Source organism: Patagioenas fasciata, chromosome 15, assembly GCF_037038585.1.
Source record: "Patagioenas fasciata isolate bPatFas1 chromosome 15, bPatFas1.hap1, whole genome shotgun sequence".
Classification (NCBI taxonomy): Eukaryota; Metazoa; Chordata; class Aves; order Columbiformes; family Columbidae; genus Patagioenas; species Patagioenas fasciata.
This window is the reverse complement of record NC_092534.1, coordinates 3,729,668-3,754,337: the sequence shown is the minus strand read 5'-3', so window position 1 is coordinate 3,754,337 and position 24,670 is coordinate 3,729,668. Positions and strand designations below refer to the sequence as shown.

General features: G+C 37.3%; 1 protein-coding gene across 8 annotated transcripts in view; it reads left to right on the top strand.

Annotated features, from left to right (window-relative positions):
- CLEC16A (C-type lectin domain containing 16A) overlaps nucleotides 1–24,670 on the top strand; it is a 164,474-nt gene that overhangs the window by 95,380 nt on the left and 44,424 nt on the right. For 7 of the 8 annotated variants that reach the window (XM_065850287.2, XM_065850286.2, XM_065850290.2 and 4 more), the window contains exons 2-12: nucleotides 3,664–3,792; nucleotides 4,524–4,657; nucleotides 5,423–5,571; nucleotides 6,229–6,334; nucleotides 8,216–8,339; nucleotides 9,204–9,378; nucleotides 10,944–10,997; nucleotides 12,449–12,562; nucleotides 17,870–18,098; nucleotides 19,254–19,383; nucleotides 23,015–23,115. In XM_065850287.2, coding sequence (XP_065706359.2) covers nucleotides 3,664–3,792; nucleotides 4,524–4,657; nucleotides 5,423–5,571; nucleotides 6,229–6,334; nucleotides 8,216–8,339; nucleotides 9,204–9,378; nucleotides 10,944–10,997; nucleotides 12,449–12,562; nucleotides 17,870–18,098; nucleotides 19,254–19,383; nucleotides 23,015–23,115 — 1,445 coding nt within the window. The remainder of the gene's footprint in view (nucleotides 1–3,663; nucleotides 3,793–4,523; nucleotides 4,658–5,422; nucleotides 5,572–6,228; nucleotides 6,335–8,215; nucleotides 8,340–9,203; nucleotides 9,379–10,943; nucleotides 10,998–12,448; nucleotides 12,563–17,869; nucleotides 18,099–19,253; nucleotides 19,384–23,014; nucleotides 23,116–24,670) is intronic. The other variant, XM_071815330.1, reaches the window with a different exon arrangement.

Sequence of the window (24,670 nt, the reverse complement as noted above, 5' to 3'; positions counted from 1 at the left end):
TCCTGCTAAAGTGAAAGGCTTTGGAACTTAAGCTTAGTATCCTTGTTTCTAGATTAAATTTCTTTTCCTTCTTTTCTAAGAGGTATTTTATGTAGCCCTGTTGTTACCTTCATTTCCCATTGTTGCTTCTACGCTTGGTATTTTAATTGCATACTGATTGCACAAAAGGTTTTATACTATTAGAGTCAGGTGCTGAATGTTTCTCGTGGCTTGGTCAGATGCAGTGTCCGTAAACGTGAATGGTTGAAGACTTGTGTCACAGCTGATTCATTTCCTGAAGTACTGTCCACGCTATACGTCAGATTTTCTCTATGAGAACAATATGTAATTACATAGTTACAGCAGCGTGAAGAAGCAAGCATGTTATGGTTATGTCTGGGGTTTTTAAATTTGAGTACTTGACTTTCTAAACTCATATATTTTGGTGTTTTTTTGTAAGTAATAAGTAGGAAAGTCATTAACATACACTTTCTATATTCATGAGTTGTTATGTTATCCCCTTGAGCCTGGGTTTCTTGTCTTGTTAAGATGGTGGCAAAATTTCCCATTGATTTTGATGGTATCAGGTGCTTTGACACTTCCAGCATGTTGAGCTTTTGTTAAAAAATCTCCTCTTTGTGGGTTTAGCATTTTGGAGCAACTTGACCCCTTTGTAATCAGTATTTAAAGATAGGCTTCAAGGATTTATGTAAATAAAAAAATACTGAGTTTGTGTGATACTTTATATTTTCATAATATGGTATGTGTTGTGTCCGGTATGAGAAACAAGTATGTGTGTGCTTTCTCATTTATTCTCAAGTGAGCAGATAAAGGAATAGCTTGGAAGTGAAGCCCAGGTTTTTTCTAAGTGCATCATTGTGTTAGCAAATCAAGGAACTTTGCAGTAATGTTGATATTAAGTAAATTAATTTGAAGTTAATGTGTTCCTGACTATTAAATGTTTCTTTTTGTGTCTGTAATGCTCTATGTTCCTTAGGCTCCTGTGGTGAGGTAATAATAATTCTTCCTACTGCTTCTCATTCCCAGAGTTCTGCTGTTGAAGTAAACTTTATTCCCAAGTTTGCATAATGTAACTTATTAGTGAGAAATAGATGTCCACAGATGCAATAATTTATATATGACTTCAAATAAATAGGCTAGAATATGTGAAGTAGTGTAGTATTAATTGCTGTCTTTCAGCTCGCTCTCTCAGGAAAAATCCTTACTATGCAGATTGCTGCGGAGTGAACTGCTCTGATTTAATTGCTTTCTGTCTTCGGCTGTTCACTGTTCCATTAACTGATGCATGCTCAGAGCAATGACTTAGTTTTTGCTGTGTGTTTTGTTTTGGTGACCTGATAATCCATATAGTGACAGAAAGGGAAGTTTTTTCAGGACTTGTATGCTCTTTTAGAAAGCCCCAGGAGCTCTCATAGGTGGTGAGACTTAAACTCTCTTATCTTCACTGTGGGTCATCACACTGTCAGTCTCCATGGAAGGAACCTTGAGCCGTGATCCTCAGATTAGTTGAAGAGGATTTGCAGGTGCTCTTTGACTTGCTTCTTAGTGCCTTCTGTTTGGTACAGCATGTGACCAGGCAGTTTTGGTTGTAGGGGACAGATACAAATCAGCTTTTCACAGAATCACAGACGGGTTGGAAGGGACCTCTGGAGATCATCCAGTCCAACCCACCTGCTAAAGCAGGTTCACCAGAGCAGATCACACAGGAATTCATCCAAAACTTTTCCTAGAATGGTGCTAATCTGGATTTGGAAAATGAGTATTGATTTATAAGAGGAGGAAACCAACATGAAGAGGGAGTGGAAATTTTGTATTGAAGAGAAGGAATGTGAAAAGTCAGTCTTCTTCTACCATCTCTTCCCTTTCTCTTTCCTCTTCTGTCTGGTAGGTTAACCTTAACATGTTGTAGGTGTTACCACATTGCTGATTGGGGAGGGAAGGGAGCATGCTGTCTATAAGTCTTATTAATACTGGGAACTTGCAAGAGTTGTTTACCTCTTGGTGTCCTTGTGCAGCACTCAACACAGTAAGATAGTTATTTGATGATTAATCAAGATCAGGAAGCACACAGCATTTTACCATAACAGCATAATAAACTCATCTGAAATAGCTTCTGCTCTTGTGTGGCTTATGAGGACGGACCATGTCTTGCACCAGGTCCTGTGAAGCTCCGGCCAACTGTGCGGCAGCTCGGTGGTTGGAGAAGATTCCACAAAGCAAATTTTGCAAATTTAAGTAAACTGCAAATGTGATAAAACTTCTTAAAATTGAATTCAAGCATGAAAAAGGTTCTGAAACTAGTATCTTGTTTTGTCTTTGTAAGTCTGGTAAATGGTTGGACCAACCTGATAATGCGTGTTCAGTTAAATGGCGTTTTACTCTACAGCTGCATGTTTGCCTTGTGCAGTGATTGGCTTTTTTAGTGTAGATAAAATCGATGGGGTCAGTGGTTTTTAAAATGTGATTTCAAGTCTGGTTTTGACATAAACTTTTGACAATTACTTTAAACCAGAAACCCCAAAATTTTGTTTTAGAAATCCATAGTGTTTCCTGGAGCCCTACAGTAGCTTTGCAAATTTGGTATTTTTCATAAAATTTCAACCTGAATTGATGAACAAAGTTTAATGGAATCCAAAACAATAATCATAGGCTGCCTCAGAGTCAGGACACGCGAGCTGCTTTCCACTAAATATATCCCAGGAGTTTTGATTAACTCCACTTTTCATGGGAAGGTTGATAATATGGACCATCTGTTTTAATTCCCAAGCACTTGTGAGTGTATTGCCCAGATAATCCTGAGTGCTCAGGTGTTGCTCCTGGTTTTCAACAGGCTGCAGTATAGTAATATAGGATCTGTGTTTAGTAATCTAAACTTGCAGTTTTAAAATGATGTGAAATTTTTCTGATTATATATTTTACTAATTACTTTCATAATTCTGCAGCTGTCTCACATCCATCCTTTTTCTTTATTACTATATTAAAGAAAAAAAACAGGGGCAAAAGCAGTGGTGATTCTTGGTTTGTTGTTTTTATTAGAATTTGTCACCTCAGCCTTTTTTAAAATTTTTTGTTGGATAAGGTGAACTAATCTTTAATCTTTAACTAATCTTTGATATAACATCTTACTTTGGGGGAAAAAAAAGATGAATAAATTGTCTTCGAGAGTCCTGGTCATTGCCCATCAGACTGATGTGGGTCTGTAGGGGTCTCTGCAGCCAGAAGGGATCTGACCTTTCTGGTTGGGTCTGCACATGCCTCTGCCCAGAGGACCCTTCCCTGTCTCAGCTGCTGTGTTTGTAGCTGCTGCTTCTCCCTTTTTTTGCCCATCACTCCTCTGACTTCACTGTACCCCAGAGACATTCACTAGGTGGCCATAAGAAATGCCATGGGACGCTGGTCATGTAATTTCTAGTCCTGGGTTAACAGATGCATTAACTCACCTGGCTAGTTATGGATTTGTTGCGTTTGTCACGTACTCTGTTTAACAACTATTTTTCTCTCTGTATCAATATTAAAAGCAAATTTTAGGATTTAAAATTGTAAAATGATTCGATGTAGTGAGTGTGTGTTTGTGTCTACATTAAGTGGCAGTGATGAAAGACAAACCTGGTGCATGTGAAAGTGGCAGAAGCGCATACTACTTGTGATTTTATTTTCTTTTAGGTACATGTATCATGTTTTGACCAAAAACACAACAGTAACAGATCACAACCGCAACCTGCTGGTAGAGACTATTCGTTCTATAACAGAGATCCTGATATGGGGGGATCAGAATGACAGCTCTGTATTTGAGTAAGTACTTCAAAGCAATTTGGACTCTGGTTTTGTTTTTTGAAGAATGATTAGAGTTGCATAGAGATGTAGTTCAAAAGGTTAGCGCTTCTAAAACTGTATTTTATGAATGTGGGTAGAAAACTCTGTCTTGTAGTAGACAAGTAAGCAAGATCATATTTTTTATACGAAGAAACAGAATTTGCTTCTGTTAACAGGAAAGTGCTCCAAGTCCAGAGCCCCTTTCATGTATTGCTTTTGTTTGGCTCTCAAATCATTGATATAAATACAAAATCTAAGCTCTTTTAGGGCCCAGATTTACTCAGTACATCTGTGAATATCATATTACTTTGATTTATTCACTTTATATAAGATACTACAAATATCTTATTCTAGCTATGGTATTTAGAGTTTTTGTTCAGATGTTATTTTAATCCTCGTAAAATAGTGTGATAGAAGAAGGAACTTCAAAACAAATATTGAGAAATTGAATATACTAAAAATAAAATAAAAAAGGCCCTGATTTGTTGACATTCATTTTCTGCATAATTTGAATGTTTAAGCATCCTTGTTAGTATTTAAGGCTTTCAGAAGATAGTCTTTTGTTATACAGGTAAAACTTTGCAGAATAATTCTTCATAAATGTAGAAATACTGTTTGTCAAATTTGCCTAGAATTGTCCCTGATCCTAGTAAAATGATGTTCCTGTTAAATACAGCAAGTGACTTAATGACACCTGTACTTTATTTCAGCTTTTTCTTAGAGAAGAATATGTTTGTTTTCTTCTTGAACATCTTGCGTCAGAAGTCTGGCCGTTACGTGTGCGTACAGCTCCTGCAGACTCTGAACATCCTTTTTGAGAACATCAGCCATGAAACATCACTGTGTAAGGGTACACTTTTAAACTGTTTAGTGTTAAGTGATGAAGACTTGGTTGAATTCCCTTTCATTTAGCAAAATTTAGTCCTAGTGCCCCTTCACAAAAGAACTAGATGAATACCTAACAATATTTTAAATTGAATGCTACTGAACATACAGTGTAATTTGACTCCAAAATACCTTTTCATATACATTTTCAGTAGTACAAAAGTAGTTCTTTGGTACTATCAAAACATTTATTTACTATATTTCAAGGAGTCCTTTAAGTCAGCAAATTAGTTGTGATCTGAAATGTTTGCTTTGCTGCTGGAGATGACTGGTGTAGAACTTGTACTGGAACCGTTCTGGCATCATTGGGGCTGGCATTCAACCACGTACATTTACTTCAAGGTTTTTAGAAATGTATAAAGAGGATAGAGAATTAATGGTTAAAGTACTCCACAAGTACAATGAAGAGAAAGTAATACACAAGCCTTTCACAGTTTGTGACTTTGGGAGAAAAATAGTTGTTTGAAGTGTTATTAGCTGCAAAGCCTACAGAAATTGAGAGAGGTGAAGTATATTCTCAGTTGTCTTGTTCTTGGGAACAAAGACCTTTGTAGGGAACAATTTCCTTTTATTGCCACTGGAAGCCATCACTGAAGGAGTTTGGTTAAAATTTGTGATCTTTAAGCATCAGGTAGTTTGTTTCTAGCTGGTACTTTCCATACAGCTGGTTAGCATAATGGTCTTTTTCTTTCTGTTAACCTGTGTAATGTCTCTTATTTTTCAGACTACCTGCTCTCTAATAACTATGTAAATTCTATTATTGTCCACAAATTTGATTTTTCTGATGAAGAGATCATGGCATATTATATATCATTTTTGAAAACTCTTTCCCTGAAACTCAATAACCACACTGTCCATTTCTTTTATAATGAGGTAAGTGAAAAAGGAGTTGCAGTATAATGGTAAGAGGACTTTAATTAGAAATTGATAGCAATTTGGCACATTTTATTTGGTCTCTTGTCTCAGCATGTCCTGCATTTATTTGTATAAAGGTAATATCAGTGATTGAGAATTCATTTGTGGGGATCTCTGCAAAAGCATGATAAAGAAGGTCTTTGTCCTCATACCACTATAATAAAATAAAAATCTGAAAGTTTGCGTTATGTTGGACTGTTTCAGTAGTTCGAAGTCTGCTTGCCTGGGAATTCATCTTGTTTATGCCTTGTTTTCTTGTGCTTTTATAAACAAGAACTTTTCTGTTACACCACTTAGTTGTAAGAGGCTTAGTCAAAGTCCAGAAAGCTTGAGTAATCCAAGGCCAAAGTTGAAATGGATTTTTCCATTCCACTTTTTGCCAGAAGAGGGCATTAAAGCACCGAATATGTGCAGCATTAACCTGGGACACTCTGATGCTTAAAGCATTTGATGCAGAGCTACATATGCAGCTGACTGTGCATCGTAAAATCACTTTGATTACTTAAGGTAAAAATATCAAATAATACATGGAAAGTATTTTTTGTAGTGGATCCAAATAAATATTCTGTACATGTTTTGGTTAATTCACAAATACTTTCTTTCCTCTCGTTACAGCACACTAATGACTTTGCTTTGTACACTGAAGCTATTAAATTTTTTAACCACCCAGAAAGCATGGTCAGGATTGCTGTTAGGACTATAACTTTAAATGTCTACAAAGGTATGCTTTTTATGTATTTAAAAATGCATGTGTACAAAATGCTTGTTTCATTGTAGTTTAATTTTCAATTATTTGCATCCAAGGGTTTCTGTCCATTTATTAATGAGATTAAAAAGCTTAGCATGTTGACTTCAGATACACATTTTGTTTTTTATCAAATAGGACCGCAAACCTATAGTATCTACTTGTATATAGTATTGTTTCCTCACAGGTGAAACTGGTTAAAAAAGAAAAAGAGTATCAAGCATACACAAGGAACTTTAGGTTCCCTTCAACAGAGATCAGAATGTGACAGTGTTTTGACAACCAACCCAAAAACCCCCACCAACTCCAAAACCAAAATGCATTAAGAAGATCAAGTATTTTTTTACTTGACATCTGGAGCTTTATGATGTGTGAAACAGTAACTTTGCTGACCATGTCAGTTCCTTTTGGATTTGAAGTGCATTAGAATGTGACTGTAGAACTCTTGGGTCCTGCAGTCGCTCCAGTCTAAAGAAGAGCTCGTCCATTCCCAGAGGTGCGCAGTGAAGGCCACGAGGCTGCAGTTGCACATTCCTGTGTTGGACATTCCAGTAGCATCTAAAGAAAAAACAAACCAGTCAAACCAAACCAAACTTCACTGTGAGAACAGCTAAGGGCTGCAACAGGCTTTCCAGGGCAACTGGGGAATCTGTGCTGTTTGAGCTCTTCAAAACAAGGCCCTTAGCAACCTGATTGAACTTTGAAGTTAATGCTGCTTTGAGAATGCGTTTGAACTAGACAACATCCAAAAGTCACTTCCCCCTAAATTTTTCTTAGGTCTATAAAATCTGTAATAGACTGAAAACATTACTGTGATCTCTGTAGAAAAAATGGTGCGTATTCAGAACTTCTCCCTCTGCGATGAGCACGCCGTAGGGTAGCATGTATTATGGAATATGATCATGCAGGACTTCTTATTCTTTAATCCATTTAAAATTATGTTTTGAATTTACACAACTTTCTATTGATTAAGTAGCAATTTGATGACAGTCTTCATCATGGAAGAATGTAAGATCATTTTGAAAACAATGAGCAGTTGGCTTTGCAAATAACTGGTTGACCTGCATAGCAGGTTCTTTATAGTGTTGATTGCAAGGGACACGTCTGCCTTTTGTATGTTGAGAAATGGGCACTTGTTTTCTACTTCAGGGAGCTGTGAACCCGGGTATGAGCTCACAAAAAGCGCAAAGTGCAGGCTTCGCATCCTGTTTGTTATATATTTATGTAACTAAGTATTTTTATGGTAGAAAAATGTTCTTATCTAGAATTTTCATTGAATGTTGTAGTGATATGGAGGATAGGGTTGGAAAAACACAGCTCAGATGTTCAGGTTATGTAGTTTTCTGACTATCCATTTGCATATGTGCTGATCTAACACCTGCCTTTTAGTTTAGATGTTTTGTGCTTTAGCTTTTTAAACCCTTTGGGAGGATGTCACTATCCCAGTTCCTAATCCTGTTAACTGTTGTCTGTTTCTTTTGCCCTTCCTTCACTGCTGATTCCTGTGTTCCCTAATGCAGTGTCATGTAAGTCTAACTAGCTTGACTTTCAGCATTACTGCTTTATTCTTATGCTTTTTTTCTCTTCTTTTTAATAAAGAATGCGCTAAAAAACCTTTCTGAATTCCACTACATTTGTTTCTCTTCAGATCTATATAAATATATCAGGCTCATTCAAGCCGGTTAAGAATTGATATGATGCTTTTGTAGATGTCCATTTCATGCGTAAGATCATGTCAGGTATATACTCATATGAAAAGCCAGCATGTAATCAAAATACAGAAGATACTTTGTGTTTCTTAAAAATCAATTGAAAAAAATTGGCAACTGATTTCTCTTTTTAACAATTTCTCTTCAGTGGACAACCAACCTATGCTGCATTACATTAGAGATAAAACTGCTGTCCCTTATTTCTCCAACCTGGTTTGGTTTATCGGAAGCCACGTGATAGAACTGGATAACTGTGTGCAGACTGATGAAGAGTAAGCTTTTACAAACACTGGGTGTTGAGTGGAAATGCTTTTCTTGGGTGTTGATACTCTCCTTACGTTACCATAGTGGTCCGGTTAAGTTAGTTTCTGAATACGTTCCCTTGTAGGCAGTTGAAGCTTTTCATTCTTGTGGAGATTTTCAGTGTTTCTTTGAAGTAGCAGCGGTTAGTGCTGTGTGCCCTGGCTGTGCTAATATTTGTACAAGTAAATGAGTGTTTGGCAACATGCTTTTTCTTCCGCTTTGTTTTAATTCTTCTAAATTCAGTAGATATTCAGAAGACACGAAAGGTATTTTGTGCCTCTAAATCTTATGAACTTTGTCCTTTTAGTGTTCTTTTTCTATCATGTTGGTAGAACAGCTTTCTGAAAAGGCTGTAGGAAAAAAAATTAAACTGAAATATTTACTTAATATGTGACATGTCAGACCTGAATTTCCTGTGTAATGTTCCGCTATCAACTATAGAAATATTTTGTTGATTCAGGTTATTCTTAGTTTGCCTTCCCAACCCACTTTAGAATGGGTGGCTGTTCTTGCTTTCTTGAAGTGAAGAGGTAGATGTTAAATACAACATAGATTTCTTTTATTTTTTTGAAACAAATCTTACCATGTTTTATGGTTGGCAGTGGAAGGCAGAGTTTTGTGAAAACATTGCTTTTGAAATCTTGGGGGAAAACTTGATATGGGCATCCTAAAGCACATGTAATCCTGAATGCTGTTTGCTGGCTTCATTAGTTGACTTTACTGAAAACATCATCTGTAGGCAGTCAGTCTGTGGAAGGAGTGCACATGAGTTCTTTCCTTAAATTTGTTAGGCTGATAATTATATCTGAGACTTTCTTCCTACTCTTTTTCAGGCACAGAAATAGGGGCAAACTGAGTGACCTGGTAGCGGAACATCTTGATCATTTACATTACCTTAATGACATCCTTATCATTAATTGTGAATTTTTAAATGATGTGCTGACAGACCACCTACTTAATAGACTCTTTCTTCCGCTCTACGTGTATTCGTTAGTAAATCAAGATAAGGTAAGCTGATAGATGCACACATTGAATTTTTAAAGGTATTATTACTTTCAGTATGCACAATGATCTGTTCAGCAGGTGTATTCTGTAGTAGAGTTAATGCTGCTGTTATCTGTGTTTGTGTGTTTTACATGAAACAGTTGAAATGAGGTGACTGTAGGGCAGATACCTTGAGCCTGAATTAAAGGGCAGAACAGATGAAATTTTACTCACCAAACAAATACTGGTTTGGATTACTTGTTTGTTAAATGCTAAACAGTAGTGGAGACAAGCAGAGGTGTACATTTGGAACAGGGTTTAAATTGGTGCTGGGAGATGTGCGATTTCCTTTGTGATACAGTAACTTGTCTCAGGCCGCAAACGGATGATAATACCTTTTCCCGGTATATGTGCAAATCTTCCATGGTGTAAAAATCCGCTCCAGGTAGAAAATAGAAATTTTGGGGTTTGATACTTGATTCTGCTATTTGCAGACAAGCCGTGTTTGAATGTGATGTAGTTGAATTTATTTTTAAAGCATAGCCTTTACATTTAGTGGAAAGCTAATTTTTAATGAAGCAGAAACTGTTCCTTTAAAACCTGTACAGGTTCCTGTATTCTTTTTTAAAAAGAAAAAAATCACGTAACTGTTTGGTGTTTTGATTTAGTTTTCTTTTTTTCCCCCCTCCATTCTCAGTCTTCTGTAGTTGTGCTTGTTCTTAAGATACACAACGCTTTATGAATTTCAGCATAGTTTCAATAACCAGAGAGCAGGTTTGTTGCAAGTTAATGAATTCAGTGTATTGCGTGTGCACTGAAGATTGAATAACGATCTCAAAGGCCACTGAAATAATGTGAAGCAGACTTCCTGACTTCTGTTTTCATTTCAGCTATTCCAATTCTTTCCATTCATGCGTGTACAAAAATCTGCTTATTCCCCTGATTTTGGGCAGGTGTGTCTTATTATGAGGTCAAATATATCTGTGATTGTAAAATTGGGCTGTTATTACTTCTTGAGATAAACGATAAATTTATTTGGTGATGGTTTTTAAAGTATCACTAATTTATTTTTAGAAACATTTTCCTTACTACTGATATATAAATTTAGCACTGTTGTGCTCAAGTTATACTTCAAATATTTTTGTCCAATGTGATTTACTTTAGAGAAGTGTCTGTCAAGAACGTGTTTTTATTACATGGTTAATAGTTCATTGTTTCTGAACAGCAAATTTTTAGAGCAGACTTTAATGAATGTTAACTGAGAAGTACTTTTGGAAGGAATAGTAGCACAGTGAAAACCAACATACTTCTCAGATACTCATCTGTTCAATTTAAGTTACTGAAGTGACTGTGAAAGGCAGTAATCAACAGTGATTTTTTTAAGCGTGTAGAGTAAGGGATACGCTTATTCAGAGAGTCTTAATTTCAAGTAGTTTGCCAGAAGTGGATGTTAAAAAGCGTGATGATTTCTGAACATTTTGTAGCAGATTATGGAACAACAGAATATTAAAAGTTCTGTTTTAAACAAAATATCGAGGTGTAAGTGTTTGTATAAATAAATCAGCATTTTTCATAACATTTTTCCATAGAGTGGAGAGCGTCCAAAAATAAGTCTCCAAGTTTCTCTCTATCTTCTTTCTCAAGTAAGTATTTAAATATTTTGTCGTATTTCAGAACACGTTTTGCATGTTTATGATCTATAAGTTACCGTATTTTCGTCTATTTTGGCAAAGCCATTAAAGACAATTTGGCAAATGAAGTTTTAAACCTATGAATTAAAAAAAAGGGCAGCGAGATCTCTTGTCTTTTTATGGACAGACCAAATAGCTTCTTTCTTGAGGTGATAGCGTTCTGAGGATCCCACGGACATGGTGTCCTTTAGCGCATTCAGTGATTATAGTTTACATACACCATCTGACAAATGGTGTATGATAGAGCAGTGCAACACACTAGGACAGAATATAGCAAAACTGCAGGTGAAATTTAAATAGATGCTGTATTGCACTTTGAATCTGTTGAAGCTATGAGAGATTCCAGGTTTGGTTCTTTTCTTCTTAGAAAAATGGAGGGAGCAATGATCTCATGAGGTTTTTTTTATTACTTTTTAAAGAAATAACCAACCAACCATAGTTCATCACCACATGCTAATAACCGCCTCGCTTTCAAAGGTCTTGAATGGATCTGACTTTAATCAGGAAACCTGTGGAGGTCAAGTTTAGCTAAATATTATCAAAGCAATAATTAGGTTTATTGATTTGGGGATTTTTCAGCTAGAATCACAGTTTAGGGATCCAGCTTTGATATTCCTGTGAAGAGAATGGATGTAAGCTGACATGAGGCTCTTTTGGCTGGAGCTGAGCCGGTTCTGTCCAGAAGGCAGTTGTTTGCTGGTCCAACCATGCACACCTTGCCTCAAAATAGTGGTTGGTGTAAACAGAGTACGCTGTTAAAGCCCCAGAGCACTTCTGCATAAGTGCTTTAGCATTATAGGCAGTACAGCCCTTATTCCTGTGTTAATGTAGCTGCTTTGTGGCTAGACCATAATTCATTGTGATTTCATAGCCAGGAAAGCTGTTTCTGATCCAGTTCAACTTATTGCATGACATTCTCTTGTGAATCACTGCAAAGTACTTGTGTGCACAGCACGGAACGTGCTGGAGTCCCACCAGTCACTGCATACAAGAAAACTGGCGTTATCATGATCAGTTTGTGTGGTTTCTCTAAAAAACAATGTTCTGGAGTAGTTTTAATTTGAGTTCCTTGCTAGAATATCGCCCAACTTTCATCAAAAAGCTGATGAGGAGAGAGAATTCACACTTCTTACCAGGAAGGATGAGCATGAAAAACTGTTAAAATTGGATAGCTTAAAAGGTAGAGAAAGGTCAAATACCTGTAGAGAGGGCTATGGTCCCATGTGTTTTGAAGCAGATTTTACGAACTCTCAATGTTGCCAATTGTACTTTACTGTATATGTAAACTTAAGATACCAGTTTAACGAGGTCAAAAACGTATATTCAGTGACTGAAACGGTGAAACTGTATGTGTTTTGTAATATATATATCTCTGATATTTCTTTCTACCTTTCCTTTAATAGGTTTTTCTAATTATACATTACGCCCCTTTGGTGAACTCATTGGCTGAGGTTATACTTAATGGTGACCTCTCAGTGTTTTCTTCTAAAGTTGAGCAAGATGTACAGAAAAACTCGGTAAGTGGCCAACTAATCTTTAATAATTTTTTCAGAGGCAAATAAAATATTTGAAAAAAATCAGGTATCTGGAAACTGGTAAGCTAAGGCAATTGTTCAGGAGAGAAAAGCAGCAAGAGATTTCAGCTTTTCTTGTTGGATATGATAGCAGAAGAATGCTCTGTGCAATTTACGGTTTTAGGTTCTCGTCAAGGTTGCAATACTTCTGTGCGTGCATATGTATTCATTTAATGGTATAAGAATGTGCAGGACACAAATTGGAATAGTTGCCTCTGTGGGGGGCAGACACCACAAAGGCTTTCATCATTTTGATGGGATGTTTTTGTAATCCATTCTTGTGCGTTCAGTTTTTGTTACCAACTCTTTGGTGGTGAAATAGGAATGAATCATCACAACTATCCTATGAAATGATTTTCTTACGTAACTTGTAGCAGAAATGACTTAGAAAATCCTTTGAATATAGAGGAAAATTCAGATTTTTAATCTGAGTATTCCCAGTGCTTTGGCAGTAAAACTGACCATCTCTGCAAGTGTACAGCGGTGTGCAGAAGAGAAGGCAGAGCAGCCAAGAACAGGTGGCAGTGCTGTCACTGTGTCATCGCTGCTTTACCTTCAGATTCAATCCTGTGTACATGTCGCTAGGTGCTCTTGTTACTGTTTTTTATGTGTGTCAGGTATATGATTTTTTTTCTCTCTTGTGGGTTTCATAGTCTTTGAAATGCTTGCATGTTACTTTTTAAAGGCCTATTTGGGGATGGTAATAAGAAGAGGATGTGACATTATTTGGCTTAAGAGGCATCTGACTGTAGTTCTGTCTAAACACTGAGCATGTCCCCTAACATCTGACTGGTTAAAACATTTAGTTACTGACCGAATGTTTAATTTATAACAAGCAGTAGATGAGTTCTTGTCCACGTTCTTTCCCAGCAGTGCCTGTAGCTCTGGGAGTTTCAAGGGGCAGATACTTCAGCTCTTTCATGGTACAAGTCAGCTTTTCCACATTTCTTCCCACTGTGCAGTGGAAGGTGTATGGGCTGATCTTAGCCAACAGCTTTTGGGTTCTCCTGTTTTGTACTCTTGACCTAGACGTTTAGAATCTAATCTTCTTTAGAAAAAACTACAGAGGCATAGTGGAGCTGGCTGGAATGCTTTAAGATCAAGCAATCTCTTGTGTGAGCGAATGTCTCACCCTCTGCTAGCTGGGAACTGAATGTCGTGTGTGTTGTGTGTGCCGAAGCAGCTTTGTTAGTAGGAAATTTGTGGTGAGAGGGTGGGGCAGCAGTTGTTGCAGAAGTGAGTTTCTCTTTCCCCGTGGTAGTTGCTGTACAGAGTTGCAAAATATCTGTAGCATGTTTGTGTGCTTGTACTAATGTTATTGGGGGTTTCCTAGAAATGTCTGTTCACCTGTTCTCTTACATTTGTTATACTATTTCGGTTGATGCCTTCTTACTGGTCTTGAAGATGTGTCTTAATGGCACATAAGCTGGGAGTTCTGTCATACCTGAACAGGTAGTAAATAGGAGGGGTATTGGCTTTGTAGGATAAACACTTAGCAGAACTACTAGAGGCGAAGCTTTGTTACAGGGAGTACAGGGGGATGCCACTCTTGGTGGATGAGGAAAGAAGTTCCGTGGGAGAAACTTTGATTTCTAGTGAATTCAAACATATTCTTCATTGCAACCTTGGAGGGGAAAGCCTGTGCTGTCAGAAAGTCTGCTGGTGAAGGTTGGTTATTTGCAGAAAGATCAGGGGGTGATCGTCAGCAGAAGAGCACCGTGCCCTCCTTCTGACACGGGGAGCTACCACAGGGTGCTTGGGGTCAGAAGGGACCTTTGGAGATCATCTAGTCCAGCTCACCTGCTAAGGCAGGTTCACCAGAGCAGATCAAGTAGATCAAGTGAGCTGATCGCAGTTGTTGAATATGAACAGCTACTGCATATATATTTCATGGTCTTTCTACTGATGTACAACTCAGTGCAGTGAGGCTCAAGTCAGCTGTAGATATGGAGGCATAGACAACTTGACTGAAGGTCAGGCAGGTTCTTATTGCTCTGTAATAGGACTTCTCAGAGCATGGAGTTGATACTGTTAGCCATCTCAGGGGCTGGTCTTTGCAAAGTTACTACTGTGGTGTATTATGTTGCAAAGAAATTAGAAACTTCCCTTGAATAATGGAAGCTATTTCAGAAGCTACTTTAGAATTTCTTGTTCTGGGGTTAGTAGAGAAAAGTGATGAGCAAGTTTTTTATTTTACTTTTTGACTGAGTTTAGAATTGTGTTTGTTCTTACGTCAGACCCAAATTTATCTTTTACTACTTCCTATCTGTTATAATTTCCCATGCTAATCATTCTGATACTCATGAGCTTTTTGTTTTGAGCATATCTCTGTGTGTTATGGTAAGCCCCAGTTATCTCTAAACCCCTGCTCTGTACCTAACACTGCTCCTCTCTTGTAACTGAAATGTATTGATATATTTAAAGTGTGTCAGTTTCTAACTAATACGTAGTTTCTAAAGCCCTCATGGCTATATTCATCTTCCTAGTAAGATGAATTAAGGTGGAATGGGATGTAGAGAGTATGGACTGAGATTACCAGAAGCAGGGACACGTGTCTTGGTGACAGGAGGCTAAATGAGTAAAGAGAACTTAACAAAACTGAAAGCTGCGAAGGGTTGCTGTGTATAAATACAACATATCCAGGGTTGTTTAGGGCAAAAGAGCAACGGTAGTCGTCATGACAGGAACAAATGGTACTTTTTACTGGAAATCAATTAGTGGAAAAAGTCAGCAGCAGATCTAACTACTCACAGCTTATGAATTGGCTATAACCTCCCTGTGGAAATCTGCTGAACATCATTGGGCAGTAATGATTCCCAAACCTCCATCATACAGGTTCTCCACCTCACAGTACAGCAAATTAAGATACACTTTTCTTGCCATGTTTTATTTATATTTCTGTGTGTAGGTGGCATCAGAAGAAATACTCTTCTGATGAGAGTTGAATATGTGTAGCCGGGAGAACATATTTAACCTTGTTAGCGGTCGTCACGCCGAGGTTTACCTTGCTTCCTGTGAAATCTCTTTTCCTGCATAATTCGGATGTGGGCTAGTTCTACCTACTTCATGTTTCTTGGTTAACCTACTTTCTCCTTCCCGTAAAAGTTGTTACTGGTACTGCCTTATTTTACCAGCACACATTGTACAAGATAAACTGTAACTGAAAATATGGTTGAAAGACATATTAAAAGTATAAAACAGCAGTAGCTCAAACTGTATAATCAACTTAGATAAACTATATTCTATGTAAATTAATTTTAAGTCTGATTTTAGAATGTTTGAAATATATAGCGTTGTTATGTTTAGCAGAACAGGATATATATGTGGAATTTATCTCAGCATTCTTTCTTGAGAGGGATCAGACCATAGTTTAGTGCTTATGAGCACATTGCTGTCTAGTGGTCTCTCCTGTTGCGAAGTATTAGAAATGCAAGGGTGTCACAGGTGTGTGTTCTTCACGAAGAAAGTAGCTACAGGATTCTAGGAAGCAACTGTGAGAAATGAATGCAGGAAAGGGAAAATGCGTTCTGCAACTTGCATTCTGCTTTTCTTTTTTTCCCTGAAGAATAGAACTTAAAGTGTTCTTCCCTTTTCTTCTGACTTTTCTGACCAGAAGCCATCAATAAAAGGTAACCTGGTTGTCATTCTGGTTGTTTTATAACCTTCTTATGTTGCAGTTTGATCAGACTAAAAATAGAGGGATTTCTAGGGGACATAATACTGGTGAATTTCACATTATGGGTTTTTGGTTTTTTTTGTTTCGTGAAAGATTCCTACTGCTATATGATTTGTTTCAGTGCCAAGTGTAAGGTGACTTATGCAAGATTTCTGTAAAAGGCTTTTTAAAAAGAAGTCAGAAAATTCAGAGAAGCATCTTGGCCTTCTGATTTGCAGAAGGCTTCTTCCCTGGTCTTTTCCTAACCTCTTTACATCTTTACATATAGTTGTGCCTTATGAAGTGGAGGGAGGTATTCTTCCAGTCTCTGAGGTCTCTGATGCACTCACCTTCAATGCTTATTGTACTTGAGTCACCTGAGGCAAGGAATGGGATCAGTTTTGTATTTAGTCTTGTTTAGTTTCTCTTGCTTGCTCTTAAATTGTTAACTCTTTAACCAGCATCTAAATGCTGTTGAAGTACTGAGATCTGAAAGGTGATGGAGTTTCTGTACCAGTGTGTGCTGGCAGGAGGCCCTCACACCATGCGTTTCACATCTGAGTAACTGCGAGGTTTGGCTGATGAGTGTTTGTAGATCTGGGTGAGAGAGAACAGGTACTCTGGTAATCCAGCTGGCAGGCCTGGCAGGGAAGAAGGGAGCTCAGAGCATCACAGCTCACAAACGATCGGCAAAATTGTAGGAAACCATGTTTTGTTAGTCCTGTTAGTTAGAGGACATCATGTAGTGTTTTGTGTCTTTCTGTAAGAATACGTAGTTCTCCGTTAATAAGATGGTACAGACTCTTGGAAATCTTTCCTGTGGGACAAATGTGTCATCTAAATTAATTTTCTTGCTCTGTAAATTAATAATTAGGAAAATTAGGTATTGACTGAATACTGTTTGCCTTCGTGTCCGAAAACAGTGTTTTGACTTGAAAGATAAATTTCTGTTATCTTTGTTTAGAACACAAGTATATTAAAACCTAAAAAATGAAGTGGTGTTGGTTTTACTGACTTGGTAAGTCAATGCCTGGAGCCCCAAAAAAAGATTGATGTTTGGTGCCATTTGTTCCTAGCTGACACAGGACTAGTGTGGTGTCAAGGGAAGCTTAGGATTAAAAAAAACCTCACAGCATAGAGCATTGGGTTTTGTCCTTCCTACTGCCAAAGACATTTCAAGAGTGTATTTCAGCTTAATAAATTGCTGTCAACACACACTTTGGATTTTACTGCCTTCACTGTTTTTGCAAAAGCTGTTTTAATTTTGTATGGACTAGTTGTTTGGCCTGTTAAGGAAGTTCAAAGATGGAGGGGAAAAAACCCCAAACTCCTATTGATGAAATAGGTAGTTAGTTCTATGTGTTCTCAAGATGACGTCTTTTTAATGAGCGGTCTTTAGGATATGTTACTTTGAGGGTAATTGTTCTACTGATTGTTTGATACAACTTGAAGTTTGCCTTCTTCAAATTGATTTGAGATTTGTAAGTGGCATGCTAATTTCCATTCTAAAAACCCTATTTTATATGACATGAAGTTTCCATACCAGAGTTAAAAATGTCTTCCTGTAACTCAGTGTAAACTCTTCGAATTTACAGGCAAAGTCAAGTATCAGATGTTTCATAAAACCAACAGAAACACTTGAGAGGTCTCTTGAAATCAACAAACACAAGGGGAAGAAAAGAGTGCAGAAAAGACCCAACTATAAAAATGTTGGTGAAGAAGATGAAGAGGAGAGAGGATCAGAAGAAAACCAAGATGACCTGGATAAAACCAAAGGTACAGAAGCGAGTTCAAAGGGCATCCGAACAAGCAGTGAAAATGAAGGTGAGCACACCAGTACATAAAAATGATGCTTACAATTTGGATACTTTAATTTACTGTGTGGATCTAGTTGTGATCTCTTACGTGACTTGTTCTCTTGTTGCACTAGGTAAATAAACATGGGACTATTAAATTTGTTTCAGTCTTTGGCCATATTTTTGTCTCATGTTAAATCATTCTGTTAGAACATGTACTTCTAATCTGATTAAAAACTATGAACGTGTTTTCATATCTTGAGCAGTCTTCAGTCCTTACCACAACTGCCCACCGTGCACCCAGGTGCACATGTTTATGGGGCACTTTATTAGCAGAGTCCACAACTTTGTATCTTTTCCTCCTGTGGTAAGGCAAATGGTGCAGCCACTTTACCTTTGTAAGATGGTTGGGAGTATTTTGTGCATGTTCCAATGATAAATGTGACAGTACATGGTAGAAGGTGATATTAAATAGTTCAAAACTGAAGGAAACATCTTTAAATTTTAGATGTTTTTAATTTCACATTTTCAGGATTTCTGAATGCTAACCTTAAGAAGAATTTATTTATAGGATGAGTGGTCTTACAGCAATTTGTTTGTTTTACTAGTTAGTAACTATTAGAAGGATGTAAATCAGAAACTGGTCTTTACTTTAGACATAAATTAAGAAAAATGTGGCAGAATTGCATACAAGGAATTGAAAACAAGACCTTTATGCTTTGAGAGCCCCCTCCAAACATGTAATAGTTGCATTTTGGTTTAGGTAAACAGTCTGTTTGAGAAGGTTTTCCTTAAGTGGTGTCGAATGACTTATGTATTGTCTGTCATGATTTGAAGAAAATATTACATGACCTACTGTTTAAACTGGTGCATTTAGGAGTCATCATGCAAAAGCTAGATTTGGTCCTGATACCTCCACCTAAAGCCAATAGCTATGAAGCACTCAGGGCCAGGTATCCTGTGTTCTGTAGTTGCGGAGACCTAGTTACGTCCTCTATTAAACTTGATGCCCACCTGTCCACATCAATTCATTCATTAACCTTTCAGAGGTTATGACTATGACTCTTTCTATATATAGTTGCATCAGTCACTGCTAATGCAGAACAGAACTTACAGAAAAGCTTGTGATTACTGTTACTGAAAAATATCCAATTTTGATGGCGTGGCTTTTGTTTTGTTTTAGAAATAGAGATGGTAATCATGGAGAGATGCAAACTGTCCGAATTGTCTATCTCTGCTGTGACAGAACAGAACACAACAGATGAAGAAAAGAGTGCAGCTGCCTCTGGGAGTGAGATAACAAACTGGAACAGGTACAAAAGAACCGTAATAGATTTTGCTGGATGGTTTCCTTACTTGCCCTCCTGTTAACTCTCTCACTTCTTTTAAGGGATGTTTCAAATCTGCCTCCAATTAAAATCACAGGGGTTCTTGTGGATCACAAATAAGTGAGGCGACAGAACAAAGGGATGCGACCTCTCTACTGAGCGGTTTTGGAAATGGTCGGTTCCTGGGAAAAGTTTGTGCTTTCCTTCATGGCAATTGTGATGCCTTAAGTTGGTAAAATTAAATTAGAGACTATTAACACAATAAAACTAGAATAGAAATGTTTTCATTCCAGGGTTTTCTAAACCTCTAAATTAAACCAGAAGAAGTTTTTCTTAATGATATTTACGGTCACATCTGTCAATTTTGTATACACCTATAGGGCAAAAAACCAAAATTTCTCAGTTCAGGCTGAATTTTGCAGAATTTTAGTAGTAGTAGTAGTTACAAATAAACCCTACTAACCTATGTAGTTTGCAAGGACCATTAGTATAACTTAGAGTTACTGAAAACCTCTCTAGGGAATAGATTTAAGTGTTCCTGGGAGCAGAAATTGCCCTGACTTCAAAATTTAATCTTGAATATGTTAAATACCCATAGGACACTTCTTCAGTAAGGATTTTGCATTCTTGATATTGGAATGCTAAAGAAGCTGAATGTGCCATCTCTGACACAAAAGTAATGGCAAATATGTCCCTTGGGGAAACGCACGTGTTTAATAGGATTTCAAATTTATTTTTAAACTCGGGAAATGCTGCCTGGTGTTCCCAGAATTTCGTTCTGTCTCCATTATAGCTTTGATGTAGCTTAGATTACATTCATTAATAAAGATAACATTTAACTTCGTTGTAATGGTGAAATTGAACCTTGACTCGAACTGGCTTTAAAATACATGTTCTAGATTATTGATATTTTGACTAAAATACGTGCCAAATGGCTTTTAGAAAAAAATTGGCAAGGACTGCATTGAATACTAAAGCAACTAGAATACTCAGGTCTTGAAAAGTGCAAAATACTTCCAGGTGAGATTCCATGTCTGCATTGCAGGACCCTCTTGATCTGCAGATGTGATCTGACAGCGTTCTGCATCTTTCCTAAAAATCAACAGCATCAAAGAATGTGCAGAGCTAAAAATATTTTTAAAATAAGGGTAGGCCTTGTGTAGGGCATTTCTGGCCTTAGTTTTGCACATTAATCTTTGGAAATACAGGTGAATAAGCTGCTATAGCTTAAGATTTTATGTTATTCTCTATGCCGAGTGTAATATTTGAGCAAATTTCTTGAGAGATTTAGGCACTGTTTCAAGTGTGCATAGCTTATTTCCTACACTGATTGGATCTGAATCTAGTGGATAAGGTGCAATGTGGCAGTGGAAAAGGCGGTGATTGTTTATTCCATGCTTGAAGTGGGAGAAGCTTCTGTAACTGGAATAATCATTAATGATTGTGATGATTGTGATTCCTAATGTGTTGCTGTCTGCAATTGTGGACACATGCTACAAGAATAAATAATTTAAAGAATACCTGTGTGTATCAAGGCACTAGTAAAAGGCTGGCAAAGGAAGAAATGCTTGCAGAGTTAAGAAATACATTTGAAAGTACTTGACATATAGCCTTTAACATTAAAAGTGGGTTTTAAAAAGTGTCCAATAGTTATTGAAAAATAAATGGAAAACAGCACAGTTTGCAGTTAAAACTCTGTAGCTGTAAAAGGTAAGTGAAGTTTTCAATTTCCCTTACTTTTTTACTACTGCGAAGAACATAAAAAGAAAATTTAATTATTTTCAGTGTAATTTTATTTTGATGTGCCTCACTACTGGAAATTTTAAACCTAAAAGCTTATTTTAAATTAACTTCCTTTTATGATATGCTACACATCAACATATTTTCCAGAATGTGAAATTTTCATGCTGCATTGCTGCTTGCTTACAGCTGAAGTTCTTCTGTGTCTGTGCTGTATTTAGTCTGTATGGGGACCTGTTGATGAGTGGGATTCCTGACTTTTGTTTTAGCTGCAGATAATTGCCATTGACACTTTGATGATGCAGATAGATAGATAGATGCCATGAAGAAGCATCTGGAATGAAACTTATGTCTCTCACTGCTGTAATAATCTTTTTTTTTAAGTTACATAATTTCACAAATCCAAGTAGCGTGGGGGGGAACAATGGAAAATGCGTTAGGGATTAAGGGACTGTTTAATGCCATGTAATATGTAATACTGGTGTTAGTGGAACACAAAGCTACTGACATTTCTGCAGGTTTGACCTCCTAAAATGTTGGTTATAATAACATTAAAATAAACATTACTTTTACATCATAGGTCATTTTTTTAGGATAATCTGTTGTTGGTTTGACAACAGACCTAGTGTTCTCTAGCTTTTGTCATGAGCCTCGGGAAGGCTGGGTCAATGCTTAGGAACACTGGAGGCACTCCTGGTTTCTTTTCAACGTTGTTAATGGTTTAGGCTGTTTTTCTTGAATAGTTACGTTCTTTTGAGATCTACAATGGGAGCATCATGTGGGAAATTTGGCTTAGATACCTAGTGTTGAACTTAGGGAAGAGGGATCGTAACTCGGTGGCATTTAAGTGTCTCATAGAGGATACTTGTGATCCAGCTTCAGAAATGCACAAGCGTGGGACTGCAATGTTGTGAACCAAGCAGAGGAACAGTGGTTTTATGACTTGATGTTATTTTAATGTATTTTATTTGGATGTGGTTTAGGTGATGTAAGGTGTTTTTTTTCCTTTAACTGTTAAAAAAAAAATACTGTCTGGGGTGTCTGTGAAAATGGATTTAATTTCTACCTGTGCTCTGAACTTAATTTGATGCAAACCAGCTAAAGACAAGAAGCCAAGTTACTTTGGCATCAGGTTTGTGCTAAAAGCAGCTGAATCTCAGCCATATCTGATGTGTCCCAACAGCTTCTGGAGTAAATTGACTTTTCTGGTTTGTTCAGGGCACAGGTGAAGGGTGAACTTGGCACTATTTGTAGGTTGATGTTTAGGTGCCATAGATCACACATGCTTAAATCTGGGAGACAAAGCTCATCTGCAGTCCAGAGCTTTCTTTTTTCCATTCACATGTTCCCCGTCTTGTTAATTTTTCTTTCTTATAAGCGTTTGATGGTGAAGTTTTGGTTGGTTTAGAATAATGTAACTTACTCCAAACTTCTTGTGAAAACCGCTTTCTTGTAATAGTAGAAACTTTTCAACTCTGTTTAGTACGTGAGTTTTAAGGTAGTCTTTTTTTAACATAACAGTGATAGCAGCTCCTTGAAGTAACCTAGGTGTACACTTAAAACAGCCTGTGCAACGCTTCTGCATACATACTAAATGTGCTACAAACAACCCAGTAAATGTGTGGACAGTCAATTCTCAGGCAAGTATTATGTAACAAATCCCATTAAAACATCAGAATTAATGTCAGAATGCGAATACAAGGCATGGCTATGATCTGAGCACTCTTGAACAGGTTAATTTTTGTTTAATGCCTGAAAATGTTTATTACTGTAAATTTGCTTCTTTCATTAGTTACATGTAGACAAGATTGTTACTAATTTTCCTCTAGATATGATCTTTTTCTTCTTAACTGTTTTAAAATTACTCCTTTCACAGGCCTTTTCTTGATATGGTCTATAATGCCCTGGACTGTGCTGAAGATGATTACTATGCCCTCTTCGTGCTCTGTCTTCTATATGCGATGTCACACAACAAAGGTGAGCAATTGCTGCTTTTGCTTTTTCCAAGGAAAACTAAATGAGACACATGGTTTTAGACTGGCACGATCTGTTTGTAACTGATGTTTATGTATGCTTTAGAGAGAAATTCTTTACGTGGGGGAGGCAGAAATAAGTATGCTGTAAGTAAAAACGGTTGCTAAGGATCGCCTTTTTAAGAATTATTTGGTAGAAAGCTTTGTGAACATCAGATGACTTTTCTTCCATAGGTTTCTTGGAATTGGAATAAGATTTTTGTATTTCATTTTTAATATCTTCAGTTGAAACTTGCCATATTCAATGTACATATAGATGGGATCCAGTTCTTTCCCACTTGGCGTATGCTGTGACTGCTATATGTAAGCCAAGTATAAAATGTTGTAAAACTTGTTACCATATGTTAAAGTTAAATCTTTTTATGCTTTAAAGATAATGCACCAGGCCTGAGAATCAGATGTGATGATGGAAGTCATGTATTGCATATTTCTGTCCAGCGTTGACAGTCCTTCAGTAATTCTTTCTATACAGCTTTCTCATCTGTTGTGCCATAATTGATAGAAAACTTGTGTAAGTTGTCAGTGTTCTGTGCCATAACACATCTTGCAAGTCTCCCAAGGAGCCTGGACTATTTTTTTAAACTAGCAAAGCTAGTTCAATGTATATTTCATTATAATTCAGGCAGTATGAGAACGTGTAACCTTTGCTATGGAATGATTATGGTTAGCTTTTTTGCTGTTTATGTGCATTTTAAATAGATTCCTTATGAAGCAATAATGTAAACACCTCATACATGCAAATAATCATATGTTTCAGGAATCGAGAGCTGAATTTAAGTTATTTTCTGCTTACGAGGATAGTTTCTGTAACATACTAGTAATTCCAATGAATCAACTGCTACAGTAAATTAAGCAAAAGAGCATCAGATGTGATGAGATGCGTAAAAGTAAGGATTCTGTTCTAGCTTCAGGGTACCTCTAACGGGCAAGTAGAGTAGAAATGAGTCTTGAGGGAGCTGGCAAAACTGGGCCCCTCATGTTCTCCTCCACCCTTTTGATGGCTTTATCTTTTTCCAGGAATGAAGGAATGCTTCACTGAGATCATAATTTACAGGCAATTTCAGGGCTTTCACAGTCTCTTATGACGAGAGATAATAACACAACTAATATCACCGAAGACAGCACCACAGCCTTGCTGTGCTCCAGCCCTCTCTTACTTGTGTCTGATTTCCCACCCTGCCTCTCCTCCCCCATCCCCTGCAACCAGTGTCCTCCTTACAGATAATGACTTTCCATAAGGGACTTCTGAGCATCACAGTGCTAGAAAACCCTGATGTCAGAGATGGATTCTTTTCTCTTAAAATTCATTAGTTGAAGCTGTGAATAGCCAGAATCATTAGTTCTAACTGTTGCAGCTTCACAGACCCCTGCAAATCTTTCAGCATCATTGTGGAGGAGTGAGCCTGCACTCTAGAGCTATATTTCTTAAGAAATCTCCTATTTGAGACCATAGTCCTGCAGCCCACTGTATTTACTTTCAGTGTAATTAGTCACTCTTC